A 16,818-nucleotide genomic window follows, 5' to 3' on the forward strand; every position below is an offset into this window, starting at 1 on the left:
GCTGAAGTGTGCTCCGTCCCAGTAACCGTAGCCCGGGCCGTCAGGTAGCTGCCTCTGCGCTGCGCCCGGGGACGCGCGCCTGAACGTGTCCCCTCGTGTGATTGACACAGGTACGAGGTCTGCGGCGCCGCCGAGGACGGCTCCGAGTGTCTGCTGCTTTCCGTCTACTTCAGGGAGAGGCGGTCCCGGCCGTCGAGCGCCTCCGCCGGGGCGGTGCTCTACGGGCAGCCGCTGCTACTGTCCGTCCCCAAGCGCGGGCTGACCCGGGAGTCCCTGTACCAGGCCGTCTGTGAGCGGATCAGGTGGGTCGCAGGGGTGCGATGTGCTTCTTCCCTGCAGCCAGTTCAGGCTCTGGCTCAGGCTCAGGGCCGGCAGTGACGACCCCCGCACGGCGCCCGCGTGGGTCCCGTGTGCCCTCCATGCGCCAGCCCCGCGGAGGGCCGGGGTGGGCCGGGGCAGGCGCTGCCAGGGCGGGGCATGTGGCACGTCGTAGGCACCGTGACGCTGGGCACCTAAGCCCCCCTCCCCTCGTCCCTGGAATCGGGTCTGTCACACCCGTCAGTCACTTGCTCTAGGGAGTCTCGTGCTCTGATTGTATTGTGTATTTGAATACAACTTTAAAACATTCCACTGTCATTCTGCGGCTGATAATTAACGTTACTGGGAAATATTTTTTGAAGTGACAGTGTCACATGGCATTCATGGAAGGCTTGAGACAGACTTTCTTGGAGTCTTCAGTGACTTGGTAGCTCTTGGGTTCTTCTTAATTTCTTAGTGAGCAGAGCCATCACGTGATGACGTGAGGAGCCATCACATGGTCTTAAAGCCCTTTAATTTATACAAATTGCTTTGTGAATAGCTGAATATGTAAATTACGGAATATTTTTAGGTGAGTAGTGGAGAAAAATGCATACATGTTGCAACTAACCGTTTTTCCTTTCTTTTTCAAGCCGTTACATAAAGCAGCCGTTGCCTGCAGAGTGCGGCAGCTCGCCCTCGGGGCCTGGGGCCTGCAGCGGCTCCAGAGGCGGCTGCGAAGGTGCGTGCTCGCCACACGGTGGGGCTGTGACCCGGGGCTCTGACCTCCCTCTCTTCCAAAGGTTTGGTTCAGGTGGGAGGGGGGAGCTCTGAGGCTGGGTGGGCTCCGCCCAGGGAGCAGACCTGGGCGCCCCCTGCTGCTGTCCACTGCCCCACTTTGGCACCTCGAGGAGTCTTCTGAGACTTCCGGGCTGGGTTCCACCTCAGGCAGACGGAGCCCAGCAGGGTCCTGAGGCAGAGTCGGAATCTGCTTCTTACCTGTCGAGATTGCACCTGGCCTCCGTCCCAGCGGATCTCTGTCCACGGGGCTGTTTTCCCGGTCCCTGCCTGTCCCGGCGGTGCGGCACCGCCCCTGAGGAGGACAGTGTCCTTGCCAGCTGGTCGGGAGGCAGAGTCTCTCTCGGGCACTCCTCTCCAGCCTGGGAACCACAGGCAGGTGCTGGCTGGACCTCTGCTGCTCCTGCCGTGGGGGGGGCGGGGGGGGCGGAGCCAGCATTCCCAAAAGCAGGAGGATGGGCTCGTTGGGGAGCCCGGAGCCCTCTGCGCCCTCCGCTGGCAAGTGCCCGCGAGCCCGTCCCTGACCGAGGAGCTGCGTCTGACCTGCACTGTGGCTGCCGCCCTTCTTCTGGGGCCTGAGTGACTGTCCTTACTCCTGTAAAACTGCCATGTCCTCCAAGCTCGTGCTGTACACTCTCGTGTAAATCCGAACGCCCAGATTTCTCCAAGACACACACGTGCCTGGGAAGTGGGAATTGACGTTCACCGCGGCGGCCACGGGCTCTGGCTTCAGCAGGACTCCCCAGCTGGGGGTGGTGTTTCAGTGTGAACGTTGTGTGTGGTCGTACTCTGATTCCGGCCCCAGACACCCCGCTCTGCCCGCACTGGGACGGGCAGGGTGCATTCTGTGCGCAGGGCCCACGGGCGGCGGTGGCAGAGGTTGCTGTGCACCTCAGGGCCTTGGTTTGCCCGTCAGTAAAACGGGATGATGGCATCTGCTCCGGAGAGTTGAGGTTACAAACTAATGAGGTGATGTGCTTAAAACGCCCGGCACGTAATAGACGGTTACACCGTGTGCGTGTGTGCTGCTGTTACAACTAGCCTGGCTGCTCACAGTCCACCTGCCCGTCTCCTGTCGGGACAAGTGCTGCCGCCTTTGCGGTCCTACGTGTGAGTCTCGGCTCATGGACTTCAGACCCTGTTCAGTCAAAATCGCATTCAAAGGGCTTTTGCTGTGGTTGGGCTGCTCAGTTGGTTGGAGCCTCGTCCTGACACGGCAAGGTCGCGGGTTCAGTCCCTGGTCGGGGACCAACCAGTGAATGCGTGAATAAGTGGGACAACAAAATTGCTGTTTCTCCCTCTCCCTTTCCTTCACTCCTCCCCTTCCTCTCTGGAAATCAGTTTTTTTAAAAAGTACCCAGCCCTTACGGGTGTGGCTCAGCGGATTCGTCATCACCCTGCCAACCGAAAGGTTGCCGGTTGGATTCCTGGTCAGAGCGCGTGCCTGGGTTTCGGGCCAGGCCTCCGCCTGGGGGTGTAGCAAGAGGCAGCCAGTGGGTGCTCTCTCCTCCTCTGTCTCCCTCCCTTCCCCTCCCCTCGCTCTGGAAAATACAGTCTTTTTTTTTTTTTTTTTTTTAAGTACTTCCGGTCTCTTTACTGCCATGGCTCCCTGTTAGGCCTGTGGTCGCTGTCCCCTGCTGATGCTCTGCGTGCACTTGGTCGCTGCTGTCAGTGGACTCCACTCTCTCCCCTCATCCTCTGAGAGGCACTCCACGGCACTTGATTCTGACAGCTTTAGTGAGACCGTCCTGCGACGGTCCAGGTGCCCGGCAGCTGGTGACGCCACAGGGGACAGAGTTCTCACCCTGCCGGCACCGAGTCGGGTCCAGGCAGGCTTTGGTTGTGCCCCTCTTGAAGAGGGGGCAGGCGGGGCCGGGTTTCACTTCCCAGTCTGGGAGCCAGGCGGGCTTACCTGGGTGTCAGGGGCTGGGACAAGAATGTTCCCGAGAACCGGGACGTGCGTCTCCTGCAGTCCAGCTGCTTCGGGCAGTGCTGACGGGGGCTGGTGCACGGCACCCCCCCTCCCACGGCCGTGCTGTTCCGTGACCTGGGAGGACACTGCACTGTCCTGGGCCCCACGCCTCCCTGGGGGCGCTCCCAGGGCACACCGGCCTCTCCTCCGAGTTTCTTCTTGTAGTGACGTTCCCCCAAACACAGCAGCTTTATAGTTTAAATCTTTTCTTTCCCTGTGACTTTTTTTTTTAAAGATTTTATTTTTCTGAGACAGCGAAGGGAGAAAGAAGGAGGGAGAGAAACATCCATTGGTTGCCTTCTCATACGCGTCCCAACCGGGGACTGAACCCGCACGCCTGGCATGTGCCCTGACTGGGATTCGAACCAGCGACCCTTTGCTCTATGTGACGAGGCCCCACCCACTGAGCCACACTGGCCAGGGTTCTCCTGTGACTCTTACATCACCTGTCAGAGTTGTCCTCTGTCTTTGTTGAAATGACTTACCTGGTAGCTTAACTTTCCCCTCTGACTGCCCAGCAACAGAAAGTCTGGTGATTGTGTTTATTGCGGCCACGTACCCCAGTTCTCTGGAGACACCTGGGAAGTTTGCTCATCAGCTTGGGTCTAAAACACCTATTCAAACTCTTGAGTCTCAGCGATCTCAGATGAGAGAAGAAAAAGAAAAGGGGCAGGGCCCTCGTCTGCGGTGTGTGTCCTCGGGACCCCGTGTGGCACCCGCACCCGAGAGACAGTCGGCAGACGCCAGCGGAAGGGACAGGACGGTCGGCGTGGGTTTCTCGTGGGGAGACTGGAGACTTGCACCAACACTGGTGTTTATTACATCAGTCAGACGTTTCTCACCGGCTTGTTTAGAGAAAGCAGCCCTGGTTCGGCTGTTCGTTTGCGGATGGGTTCACCCTCTGCGCCCCGATTGGAGGCGGAGCACACGGCACTGGCGTGTCGGGACCGCGCTCTGACCGACCTCCCTGCCCGGCAGGGCCACGTGTGTCGTGATACTGAGAAGCTGACTTTTTAATTGCGTTCTTACTAAACTGTCTTCTTGAGTGTTCAGTATGTGTTTGATTTCGGTCCTTTTCTCTCTGTGGGCCTAATGGTGAAGCCGCGAGAGTGGGATTCTGGAGGGTGAAGCCCAGTAAACCCCCATGTGGTGAGGGGCCCAGATTCAGGACCCGCAGGGCTGCGGACTCACTTTGTGCCTTTGGGTGACACGTGGAACCTGTCCGGGCCTCCGCCTCCTCGGCGCGGGGTGACAGTGCCCGCTCCGCCTGTGTCGCGGGCGCCGTGGGGGCGCACCTGAAAGTGCCTTGTGAGTGCGGAGGGGCAGGCGTGGTTCCACACACACGGGAGAGGGTCTGGGGGAAACACCGCCGTTGGGTGTTGGGTAAAACTTTCAACGCTGACGCAGCGGTTTTCCACGTGTGTCCCAGGGGAAGACGAAGAGGAGATGGAGCACCTGGAGGAAGGCAAGGAGCAGCTTTCGGAAACCGAAGGCGGCGGCTGGGAGGACGAGCCGGGGAGTGACCCTGGGGAGACCACCCAGAAGACCAAAGGCCGGTCCTGCCCAAAACGACTTTTCAGCCTCAACGCTGTGAACTCCTATGGGACAGCCGACATCAATGCACTCGAAACGGAGGAGGAGCTACTTAAACTCAACTGTAAGCACTTTCTCTGACCTTTCGCACCAGGCTCTGTGGGGACCCAGGATCTACTTGGAAATCCTTGCTCTCAGTACTTAGTGCTTCGGGCTTTCATGGTCTCGAGTAGCTCTGAGCACAGGCACTGTGTTACCCTTGGCTGGAAGCTCCCTGAAGACTGTCTCAGCCCTGGCCGGTTAGCACAGGTGGTTAGAGCATCATCCCGATATACTAAGGCCGTGGGTTTGATCCCCGGTCAGGGCACACGTGAGACTCAGCCAGCGAATGCATAAATGGTGGAACCACGAACTGATGTTTTTTCTTCCTCCCTCTCTCTGGCTCTCTTAAGACAATTAAATTAGAAATTAAAAACAAAGGCTTTCAGAGGCGTCATGCGTGTGTTGTCACTTGCACGTGCACACCCCTCCCCGTCATTCTCTTCTCTTTGGTCCTTGATGACATGGGGGGGCCGGGGGGGACAGGCCCGCCCCCCCCCCCCCCCGCCCTGCCGAGGGCCGGCCCCCCTGGGCAGCAGCGTCTCCCCAGACTCAGCTCACTTACGAGAGCAGTGCATTTTTCTTTTGTTCCTGAAGGTGCTCAGGAACTGTGACCCGCCTGGAGGACGGTCATGGGTTCCGCAGGCTTGCCGTCGGCCGGAGCCTGGAGCGGGGCCTGTCCCCCGGGCGGAGAGGGGCACCCGCACGTGCGGCGTGCGTGACGGGCACGTGGGCGGTGGACATGTCCACGCCAGCCGGAGGGCAGCCGCCCGAGCATCTCTGCCCTGCAGCTCCCTTCCCTGGAGAGCTGGCTCAGTGTCCTTGAACTAGACCGCTAGCTTTCTTCTCTCCTTTTGTTATAGTTCTCTAACACTTTTTCGGTAACAGTGTTACTGAGGTGTCTCTGATCTCTACCTCTGTCTCTGCACCTGTCTCTCCTCTGTGCAGCCCCTCCCCTTCGGCCCAGTGCCCTGCAGCTCCCAGCTCTCTTCTGGCGCTCCCGGCTCTGGCCCCTCCGCTCCGCCCTCCTCCCCTTCGCTCTCCCCACGCTGGGCAGGAGCCCTGTCACCGGCCAGCCACCGGGGCCCTGGCACTCCCGCCGCCCTGCATGCTGTCCCCTCTCGGAAGCCTGCCCTTGTCTGCCTAACTAACGCCCAGAGTCTGAGCGCAGCAGTTTCATCTGTTTTGTCAGGTTTTCTCGTCGTTTAAGGCAGAAAATTAAATCTGGTCACGGCTACCCATCTTTTTTTTTTTTTTAACATTTTAAAAGATTTTATGTATTTATTTTTAGAGAGGGAAGGGAGGGAGATAGAGAGAGAGAGAGAAACATCAATGTACGGCTGCTGGGGGTCATGGCCTGCAACCCAGGCATGTGCCCTGACTGGGAATCGAACCTGCGACACGTTGGTTCAGAGCCCATGCTCAATCCACTGAGCTATGCCAGCCAGGGCACTCATATTTTTTTTTTAATCCTCACCCAAAGATATGTTTTTATTGGTTTCAGAGAGCGAGGGAGGGGGGAGAGAGAGAAACATATGAGAGAGAAACATCAGTTGCCTCTTGTACGCGCCCTGACTAGGGTTCGAACCTGCAACCTTGGTGTATGGGACATCACCTGAGCCACCCAGCCAGGGCCTCTGCTGTTGCTCCATCTTGACCTGTGCCCTTTCGGAGTGCCGTGTAGTTAGCGCCCTTGGAGCTTGTCTATCACACTGAGGGAGTCTTCGCCGGCGGATCTGAGGGCTCAGGCCTTGGGAGTCGGCTGGCTCAGGGCAGAGCACTGCCCTCAGCAGTGGCTGCTCGTGTGTGAGCTGGTGTCGGCGGCACAGCCTGCGTGGCCCGTCTCACTCCTGTCACCGAAGGGCCTCTCCTGTCGCCGACCGTTCAGTAACGGGCGGCACGTGGTCTTCCCCCACAGCCGGATCCACCCTGGCTATGAACTGGGACTCGGAGACCCGGAGCCTCTACTATGACGAGCAGGAGTCTGAGGTGGGTCACCTGGGGTTCTGGGTCAGGGAGCTCGCTGGCTTCTGCTCTGGGGGTGCGCGAGGGTCACCGTCCCCCCTCCCTCCCCCGCCGCCACTTTCCAGGTTGACAGGTGCTTAGAGATTTTGTCATCCGTGTGTTCAGAGGCCCCAGAGAGCACGCTATGTTCCAGGCACGAGTGCTCGTGAGCTGGCGGCTGAGCCAGGGCAGCGCGCGCCCCCCCCCCCCCCCCCCCGCAGAACTGAGCCTTGTGTTCCGCGCAGGCCTTCGAGAAGCACGTGAGCGTGCTGCAGCCTCAGAAGAAGAAGAAGACCGCCATGGCCCTGAGGGACTGCATCGAGCTCTTCACCACCATGGAGACGCTCGGGGAGTACGACCCCTGGTAGGCACGCCCTCTCCGGGCGGGGCACCCCTGCACCCCGGGACTCTGACACCCGCTGGGGCCCGCAGGGCACCCCAGACCCTGTGTTCTGGGACGTGTCGTCTTCTACGTCTCTGGCCCTGCGACACGTGTCTTTCCTCGTGTGTCGTGTTTCCTCGACTCAGAAAGCCACCGCCCTGGGTCTGAAGGCGGCTGAGAGGCCGCCGCTGAGGGCAGGAGGGCCGTGGGGCTGCGGGGCCGTGGGGCTGTGGCCCTGCCTGCAGGCTGGAGTGCGCAGGCGGCGCTGGCCCCCGCCTGCCCCGTAAGTGGAGGCTTCCCTTCTCTCAGGTACTGTCCCACCTGTAAGAAGCACCAGCAGGCCACGAAGAAGTTCGACCTGTGGGCCCTGCCGAAGATCCTGGTGGTCCATCTCAAGCGCTTCTCCTACAGCAGGTACTGGAGGGACAAGCTCGACACGGTGGTGGAGTTCCCGATCAGGTGGGTGCCTGGCTCGGGGGTTGTTCTCCTCCTTTATCTGGGTGGCTCTGGTTAGCAAAACCGTACGGGTTTCCTGGCCTCGTAGCCCAGTTGGTCAGAGTGCTGTCCTGCTAGGCCAGGGTTGCAGGTGGGACCCCTGGTCAGGGCGTGTGAGAACCACGCAAGGAGTGCTTGAGCCAGTGCAACAGCAAATGGATGTCTCGCTCGCTCCTCCCACCTCCCTCCCTCCCACTCTCTCTCTTTTCATCCCCCCCCCCATCTCCCCCTTCCTCTCCTTCTAAAGTCAATAAGTAAAAAATAAAACATTAAAAAATTATACAGGTTTCAGGTGCACGGTTTCACAACACATCATCTGTATACTGTAGTGCGTGCTCAGTGCCCCAGGTGAAGTCTTTTCCCATCACCCTTTGGGGCTGCATTATTGTTGGGAATATTTTAAAAATGAGGCGATCTGCCCCGGCTGGTGTGGCTCAGTGGACTAAGTGCCAGCCTGTGAACCAAAGGGTCACTGGTTCAATTCCCAGTCAGGGCACATGCCTGGGTTGCAGGCCAGGTACCCAGTAGGGGGTGCATGAGAGGCAACTATACACTGATGTTTCTCTCCCTGGCTCCCTCCCTTTTTCTCTGTCTAAAATAAATAAAATATTAAAAATAAAATAAAGGGAAACCTGGGCACCAGTCGGCAGAGGGTTTGGCACCGACCACGGCTGCGTTAGGGTGTGTGTGGCTGCACTCCGGGAGGTTAGACGCGGGCTCACGTCATCTCCCCGCCACCCCCTCTGTGGGACACCGCTGCAGGGTGATGCTGATGGCTTCCGCCACTGCTGCCCCTCTGGGGTCCCTCCTGCCACCCGCTCGAACTGGTTTGGCCACCTGTCATCCGTCCCAGGAAGCACTGCTGCTTATTAGCTGGGGACAGGGCGACCAGAAAGGGGTCTGCTGGGCAAATTGGGTTACTGGGGGTGGTGGTCGGGGGGGCGCCCCCCATCCTGTCTCTGGATGGGCCAGTCCACAGGGTGGGATTTACTCCACAGAATGCATTGTTTACAATGATTAAAATGAAATTAAGAAAAAATAAGCTTTGAAAAAAGAATGCATTGTTCAAAATGCTGGGGGGAGCGGGGTGACATTTCGCAGACCCCCGTGTTTATATTTATCCATGTGTAGGTGTGTCAGTGAGAGAACCCAGGTGGTAGGTGGGTATTGATTGGAAAATTCTTAATTTTTCTGTGTGTCTGAAATTTTCAAAATAAAATATGGGAATAAAAGTTTTCAGGGCCTGTTCTGGTTTAGCTTAAATTTCCAAGGCCCCAGTTAAGATTTTGACAGTAACGGCCGTTTCTACATAGTTACACAGCCTCCCTGTGTGGGCCCAGCCCTTCCTCGCCGTCCGTCTGGGCGGGGGCTGCCGGGCCCGCCCTGCTACCCCTCCGTTCCCCCCGCCCCTGGGGTGGCTGGGTGCCTCCGGCTTTCCCGAAGCTGAGTGTACTTAAGGGCTATTTTGTGTTTTGTGCTCAGGGGTCTGAACATGTCCGAGTTTGTCTGTGACCCTTCGGCAAGGCCTTACGTGTACGACCTCATTGCCGTGTCCAATCATTATGGAGCCATGGGCGTCGGTCACTGTAAGTACTGGCGTCTGTTCCTTTCTCAGGTCTCGGTGGCCCCTGGGCCAGTCCTCTCCCTCCAGCCCCTCCCTGCTGCCAGGCACGGCCCGAGCACGGGGCTCGCACAGCCCCGCGGGGCTCGGGCCTTTTCCATACTGTTGCCCCTTCACTTGTACAGAGCTTTTTTTGTTTGTTTGTTTTCATATTCTTTTACCCAACAATGCTACCTCTGGGAATCTATCCCAAGGAAATGGCATTGGGAAAAGCTTTATGCACCAACACATCCGTGTATTTATAACAATGAAAATTAGTGACAGCGTGGTAATCGGGAGCCGGTACGGTGGCCCCTCTGCTTGATGGGCGAGTTCACGGCCACTGCAGGACGCAGTTAATACTGTGGGGCAGTGCCGGCGATGCGTTGTGAAAACTGCATGAAGTTGCATCGTTACAGAAGGTAGTATCATTTAGGCTGTGTTAACGTCAAAAGTAAAGAAACTGTGATCAGGGTGGAGGGACCCCAGGGGGAAAGAGACCAAAATGTTCGTTTTACTTTTTCCCTCCTCGCTCTGCTTTGTTTTCCAAAGTTTCTGTAACGTGAGTGTAGGTTCACTTCTGTAGTGAGAAGGCTGAGTCCGTTTTCTTACCTGTGTACGGAGGGGTACTAGTGACGTGTAAGGCAGGAGCTGTCTCTCCTCTTCCACCTCTCCCGCGTCTGCACTGTGCCAGCTGCCACCCAGTGCGGGTGCCAGTGCGGGTGCCCCAGGAGGTGGTGCCAGGGGAGGCGTCGGCTCCGTTCACACGCAGCGTGGGTTGGAGAACCACCCTCGCCCGCATCCTCTCCCCTCGCCTGGTGAGCCTTTTCTTCGGCCCAACCGTCTCTTCTCCTGTTCCTCCATTCTTACTGGGTTGCCTACTGGCTCCAGATGGCTGCTCAGTCTCCGCACATCGTATCAACATTCCAGGCCATCAGAAGAAAGGGAAAAAAGGTCACGACCTTCCCTTTTAAGCAGACCTCCCAGAAGTCCCCTCAACTCCTGCGTGTGTCTCCTTGGCTGTAACCTGGTCACGTGGCTACACCTGGCTGCAGGGAGAGGCTGTTTGCAGTTGGGGCTGTGCCGGGGAGGAGTGCTGTTAGGGGTCTCTGATCACATCATGCTCTGCGGCACTTAATCTTCACAGCCTTTTCCTCCCCAAATTAACTTTGATGTCTGTTCGTGTTCGCAGTCCAGTGGAGTCGCTTTTAACTGTTATTTTAGCACACGCATGTAGCGTTTGGGCAGGTTTCTCATCTGTGAGATTAGACTGGTTGTGGGAGGGCCCTCGCTGGGCCCACGGCTGGCACTCCGAGACTGAGAGCCACAGTACTGCTGTCACGCCCAGCACGGGCCGTGGGACAGGCCCCAGCACTTGCCGGTCACCTTCTCCTTTGCTGTTTGTTGCCACTCCGTGCAGGAGGCGGTGTAGCGAGGAGTGGGCAGTCAGGGCAGGCTGGGACCGGAGACCAGTCCCCGCTGCATTCTGTCATTTCTCCGGTCTGCGTGGAGTGGGAGTGGGGCACGGCCGTGCGCGGTGCTGTCGTAAACACGCCCTGCGGAGAAAGCGTGTGAGACCCGGGTAGGAAGTGCTGGTGGTGGGGGATGCCTGGGTCGTTGTGCGGAGCTGTTACCCAGCCGCAGGCCCTTGACTCTTGGTTTTAGAGGAGAGTGAACTTGCCCCGTCCGCACCCCAGTCCCGCCAACCCAGGTGCCCAGGGTGCCCCTCACTCGGCCCACCCCCCGGGCGCCAGGCAGTGAGAGGCGGCGGCAGCCTGGACAGTGGGCCAGTTTGCCTCGGCGGTTCTCTTGACAACTGTTGTTTTGCTTAAATCCTAAAGTCTTAGCTCCTTTTATGGATTCCCTGGCTCTGGGTCATTGCTCATAGCCACCCTGAAAGTCGACACAGGATTTCTCTGTGTTTTGTTTTCCCCAAAATTACAGTTTGAAGCGTTGGTCCCCGGCAGCTGAATTTTTACCCTTGTCAAGCCTTTTTGATTTTAAAAGGGGATGAGTTATCTTTTGGTTGTTAAAGACACAGGTTGTACATTATTTTTAATGTCAGGGTCTTTGTTTTGTTTCATTTTTTTTTCCTGGAGTTCTGTGGTTTCGCGCGGGCCTGTTAGGCTGGCCAGATGGGCTCTCTGGCGGCCGCTAGAGCGTTTCCTTTTGACTTGGCAGACACCGCGTACGCGAAGAACAAACTGAACCGGAAGTGGTATTACTTCGACGACAGCAACGTGTCCCTGGCCTCTGAGGATCAGATAGTGGTGAGTAGGCCCTGGTACCCGCCTTCTCCTCTCTCCTTTGTGGGTGGAAGCTGGGGGTCTGGGGCCAGTTGGTGGCTCAGTCGTCCTGGTGTGGCGGGGAGCTAGGTGTGGCAGAGAGCCAGCTGGCTGCCGTTCCTCGGGGACCCTTCCCGAATGAGAAGCTTGACTCTCCTCAGGGACCTGCCGCAGGGCGCCTTCCCGGCTGCCTGTGCGTGGGTGCCCGTGGCCAGGGGGCGGGTCCCTGAGAGGGCGTGGTTCGAACAGTGAGAGAGAGACAGAGAGACTGGGAAAGATGGGTGGTGATACTCCAGTGAGTGAACTCTCCCCTCTTGTGTTTCAGACAAAAGCCGCTTACGTGCTGTTTTACCAGCGTCGAGATGACGAGTTTCATAAGCCACCTTCACTCACCAGTTTTCCCGGGGCCTCTGACGGAGGGACGAGGCCAAGCAGCTCCCAGCAGGGCCTGGGGGACGAGGAGGCTTACAGCATGGACACCAACTGAGGCCACCTCCGTGACCTGCCACCCCAGCACCAGTGTGGTCCCCGGGAGAACCTCTCTGACCCTCTGAAGACTACTAGTGTTTGGTCTAAAAACCAGATCAGGAAATTCCCTTCTTTTATGAGCAGAAGAAAAAAAAAAAAAAAAGACCCTTGTTTGTTCAGAAGAGTTATGTCAAGAGGCTGAATTCTTTTTCTTTTTAAATAGGTGGTGAGGCATCTCTGTAAAACCTGTGGGGCTGCGGGGCGGTTGGGTGGGGCGCACACTGGCCTGTGCTGGGGGGATTCCGGGGGGGGGAGGAGGCACGCCCACCCACCCTGTGACCGAGTGGGGTGCAGCCAGGGGGCCTGCTGCGGGCTGCCCTGAGTTCCCGCATTTCCCAGGAGTCTGCCCACAGTAGGCAGGGCCTCAGGTATACTTGATGTCTGTCCCCTTCTCTCTTGCTGTGGTGGGTTGATAATTCCCTAAAAATTAGCCACTGACCTCATTTCTAATTTCTAGCTTTCCCTAATGAACTTATTTATTGTGGGGGTCCCCTGCCCCTCCGTCTGAAGTGGAACCTAACAGTTTTGGTATGCCCCTACTGCAACCCCCTCCCTGCACCGTGCCCCTTACAGCTGGATACTGTAAGTTTTATTAGCTGCCCCTTAAAAGAGAATACACAAGCTGCTGGTGACCATGGTCGCTCCACTACACTGCTTTGTGTTGGCTTGACAACTGGAACTGCCCCGGGAGTTTGTGGGGCTTGGAAAGAGCTTCGGTTCTTGCTGAGAAATGACGCCCCTGCACCTCCAGCCCGGGTTCTCTCGTGGGGCCCCACCCCCAGCGCTGCGGGGGCCCGACCTACTCGGCACCCCATCCCCTTCCCTCTCCTGGCCAGGCCACAGCCCAGGTCCCTGCCTTTTCCCCCCGAGTGGGGGTGGGAGGGGTGGGCTGCCTTGCTTCCCGTGTGTGGGTGTGCGGAGTTTTCAGGACCTTTTTGTCTGACCTTTTACCCTGACCCGTGGCGGTTGGGCTGGTCTCGGGCACGTGCAGTCAGTCCCACTGCGACCGTTGGCGGGGGTGGCTGGGGGTGGCGGTGTGACCGCGCTGCGGGGTGAGGACCGGCAGCGGCCGGCGGATCTTCCGTAGGAGGCCCGGTGTGCCGGGTAGGGCGGTGCTCGGCCGCGGGGGGCGGGGCGGGAGGCGGGGCCAGGCGCTGGGGCGGAGCCGGGTCCACCGCGGGGCGGGGCAGAGTGTGGGGTCCCCCGGCGCTGGCCTGTGGCGGGGGTTAAGCCCGGGGAAATCGCGGCAGGCGTCCCGCTCGGGGTGGTTGACAGCCTCGCTGAAACGTCATTCTCATGTCGCTGTACGTTTCCAAGTGTTACATAATGAAGACGTGGTCGTTTTTAGGGGAAATGTCAGAAAAACTGAGAAGATGCAGGAAGGAGCTGACCGCAGCCATCGACCGGGCCTTTGAGGGCGTCAGTCGGGCCCAGCAGAGCGCGGGCCGGCAGAGGCCGGAGGCGGACGCCGCGCCGCGCTGCTTCCCCGCCGCCGGCCGCGGGCCGCGCTGCCCCAGGCACCCGCCGGCTGCCGCCTTCCCCGCCGCGGCCTTCGCCCCGGTCCCCGGCGCTCCCGAGCCCGAGAGCCCCGCCTCCGCCCCAAACCTCGCCCCAGCGAATGTGAATGCAAAGCCACACGCTTTATGCCCCCAGAGAAAACCTCTGACCAGCAAGGAAAACGTATTAATGCATTCCTCCATCTTGGCCCCGGAAAGACAGTTTTTGGAGAGCCGCAGGAGATGGGGAGAGCTGGAGGAAGGACAGTCTAAGGTGATTCCAGTTTGATACTGTAACACCGCACTGAGGGGGACCTTGTTTCCGAAAAAAACTGCTGAAGACCCTAATTGAGTCCCTAACACTGCTCTTGCCTGCCTGTGGCAGCTGTCAGGCAGCATTTGGGAAGTTGGGGACCTTTCTTCAGAATTTCAGTCTGGCCCAGAAACCGTGTGTGGTGTGTGTGTGTGTGTGTGTGTGTGTGTGTAGCTGTCCTGGCTGTCCTGGGAACTGCTTTGCAGCAGCCAAATGTAGTGAATGTGCAAGAACCCGAATTTTCAAGTCACATCACTTTTTATGCCGCAGAAACAAAAATCTAAATTCTGGTGACCTTTGCCCACACTGGGGACAGGGTGAACACCGGCTTCATTCTTGCCTCCGCTCCCCTCCCCCACCCCAGGGCTTCCTCGCCATCCCAGGGCCAGTGGCCCCCTAGACCTTTCCTCCCCGAGTGAAACTGCTCTGCCCAGACCTGAAACAAACGTTCTGCCCTCTTGGCTGCCGAGTGATGGAGAATGGAGAAGCCATGTAACTGGCTTTCTACATTTTTCCATTGAACTGCAAATAATGATCCTGGTCCTCGGAGACATGGTGTGTAGGCTGTGATGCGTGGTCCTCTACTCGCAACAGAAACGACCATTTAAAAGCCACCAGTATATTCTTGTCTGAAAGATCACCCAGCAGAGATCCCCTTCAATATTTTCTTCAAAGCGGATCTAACTCCCCATCTTTTTCTTCTCACCCGGGCGGGGGGGCTGCAGGAAAGACACGGAGAAAGATTCGAAGGTTGACTCGAACCTGCCACTCAGCAGCTCTGGCCAAGAGGTCACAAAGGATCTGCTTGACATCATCGGTGAGTGCCCGTGGCCGCCGGGGCCGTCCTCTCCCTGGGAGGACAGGGCCCTCTGCAGGCGCCTGGGGCAGTGGGCGTCGCCCGAACAAGCCACTCTCCTGCTTCTCTTCCGTGTTCTTGGCCGGTCTTACTCACAGCTGGCTCTGTGCAGGCAGGCCCGGGGGAGCCGATGGCCTGGCGGAGTCACTTCAGAAACGTCTAGTTACCGGGCATCCCTGGGGGCAGGGGACAGCGGCCCCAGAACTTGGTGGCTGAGCTGAGATCTAAAGCAAATGGGATGTAGGCGAAGAGGGGGGGGATGGTAGTCCAGCTGTGGCGTGGAACACAAGCTCGAGCTAACTGTTTGACGCCCAGAGCTCCGTTGTGACACCACCACCCGGAGACCACTGGCGTAGTGTTGCACATCTGGTCAGACGTTCTTCCTGCACACTCATCGGTGCATCTGTGGTGGCCTAGGCGTGCCCTATTTTCAGCTATTTTCGGTGACTCCCACTGCACAGTGGACGCAGCTCCTGGGTGAGGGGTCCGTAGCCCCGAGGGCTGCCTGAAGCTCTTGGTTGCACGTAGCCTCTAGGTTGTGGGCGGTGAAGGAGAGCCCCGGTGGTGGCCCTGCCAGCCCGCTCCTGTGGCGGACCGACCGAGTGTCCTCTGGCAGCCCCAGGAGGTGAACCGAAGCCGTCACCGCCTCTGCTCCCCACCTTCCGAGGCCTTGCCAGCGTCGGGCAGCATTTTGTTTACTCTGGAATCCCATTTCTTTTTTGAAAGATTTTTTAAAATATATATATATTTTTAAAGATTTTATTTATCTATTTTTAGAGAGGGAAGGGAGGGAGAAAGAGAGAGAGAGAGAAACATCAATGTGCAGTTCCTAGGGGCCATAGCCTGCAACCCAGGCATGTGCCCTGACTGGGAATCGAACCTGTGACACTTTGGTTCGCAGCCCGCACTCAATCCGGAATCCCATTTCTTTTTCACACCAAGTCTGGTCATGCCCATCGGCTGGGGAGTTTCCCGAGAGCCAGGACAAGCACGCACGCCCCTGTACTCTCCCCCCACCTACATCCTCCCTGGGGACCAGCAGAGCGCTGGGGTTCGGCGAATGCCGGAGCCAGCAAGGACGACGCTGGCTCTGGCGGCCCGTCGCCTCGGGGCGGGCGTGCCCGGCTCTGTGGGACCACAGCAGAGAGGCCGCCCATCGGGGGGTTTTCGCTTGTGCCTGTCGCATCTCCGAAACCCCCTCCCTGGGCTAGTAATGCTGCGTGTTCTTATTTTTAAGACAACACGAGCATCCGGACTATCGAAGAACTGGCTGGAAAACTAGAATTTGAAAACGAGCTGAACCGCGTGTGCGACCCCTGCAAAGACTTGCCCTTCACGGAGGAAGCCTGGGCCCTGCTCATGGACGAGAGCCCGCAGAAGGTCTCCGAGGCTGACCCCGGCAGCCTCAGGCAGGCCTTCGATGACCACAGCATCGTGGAGACGATTCTGGACCTGGAGGAGGACTACAACCTGATGGCCCCGTTCAAGTACCACGCCGAGTGAGGGTGGCGGGCCCGGGCTCCGGTGCTCCGCCGCCTCCGGGGGCTGACGCGCGGCGGCTGCAGAGGCAGCCGGCCACCTCTTCCAGCGCGTCGGTAGAGTCTGAATCACTGCGCCCTTCCTTTTTAAAATTCTTATTTATTGATTTTGAGAGAGAGAAAGATTGACTTATTGTTCCACCTATATATGTATTGATTGGTTGATTCTTATATGTGCCCTGACCGGGGATCGAACCCACAGCCTTGGCGTGTAGGGGTGACTCTAACCAACTGAGCCGCCTGGCCAGGGCTGTCACGCCTTTCCTGGCTTCCAGGTGTGGCCCTTTCTGAGCTAAAAGCCCAGTTGTGTTTTTTTGTTTTTGATCTTCTTGCTTTGAAATGTTTCTTACTGTTCATTTTTTTTTCATTTAACATCTTTTTTTTTTTTTTTTTTTGGTTGAGGTTCAATATACTCAGTACTCAAGGCAGGTGCGGGCTGTGGGCCTCTGCGTGTCTCAGTGTTCTTTCCAGCGAGCCCCTGAAAACGTATTGTGGCCACAGCCAGCAGGGCTTTGTGGCCCCGCCCACCCCAGGCCCGCTCAGCCGACGGGGCGGACCTGGGCTCTGGAAGGACCTTGGCCCTCAGCTGCCCTCCGTGCTCCCATCCCGTGCGCTCTTCACA

General features: G+C 58.1%; 2 protein-coding genes across 5 annotated transcripts in view; both read left to right on the forward strand.

Annotated features, from left to right (window-relative positions):
• The window catches only part of USP4 (ubiquitin specific peptidase 4), a 36,524-nt gene extending 24,403 nt beyond the window's left edge, over positions 1-12,121 (forward strand). For 3 of the 4 annotated variants that reach the window (XM_028518543.2, XM_028518544.2, XM_036030328.1), the window contains 9 exons: positions 111-302; positions 951-1,039; positions 4,497-4,724; positions 6,618-6,688; positions 6,949-7,067; positions 7,395-7,544; positions 9,063-9,166; positions 11,362-11,450; positions 11,791-12,121. In XM_028518543.2, the coding sequence (XP_028374344.1) occupies positions 111-302; positions 951-1,039; positions 4,497-4,724; positions 6,618-6,688; positions 6,949-7,067; positions 7,395-7,544; positions 9,063-9,166; positions 11,362-11,450; positions 11,791-11,952 (1,204 nt within the window). In that variant the 3' untranslated portion in view covers positions 11,953-12,121. Of the gene's footprint in view, positions 1-110; positions 303-950; positions 1,040-4,496; positions 4,725-6,617; positions 6,689-6,948; positions 7,068-7,394; positions 7,545-9,062; positions 9,167-11,361; positions 11,451-11,790 lie in introns of those variants that run through there. The other variant, XM_036030329.1, reaches the window with a different exon arrangement.
• A 743-nt stretch (positions 12,122-12,864) lies between these two features.
• Positions 12,865-16,418, forward strand: C7H3orf62 (chromosome 7 C3orf62 homolog). The gene is given in 4 exon segments (XM_028518962.2): positions 12,865-13,712; positions 13,714-13,763; positions 14,528-14,619; positions 15,896-16,418. Coding segments are annotated over 4 exon segments (831 nt in total). The 5' UTR covers positions 12,865-13,289; the 3' UTR covers positions 16,162-16,418.
• The last annotated feature ends 400 nt before the right edge of the window (positions 16,419-16,818 follow it).

Source organism: Phyllostomus discolor, chromosome 7 (genome assembly GCF_004126475.2).
Source record: "Phyllostomus discolor isolate MPI-MPIP mPhyDis1 chromosome 7, mPhyDis1.pri.v3, whole genome shotgun sequence".
Classification (NCBI taxonomy): Eukaryota; Metazoa; Chordata; class Mammalia; order Chiroptera; family Phyllostomidae; genus Phyllostomus; species Phyllostomus discolor.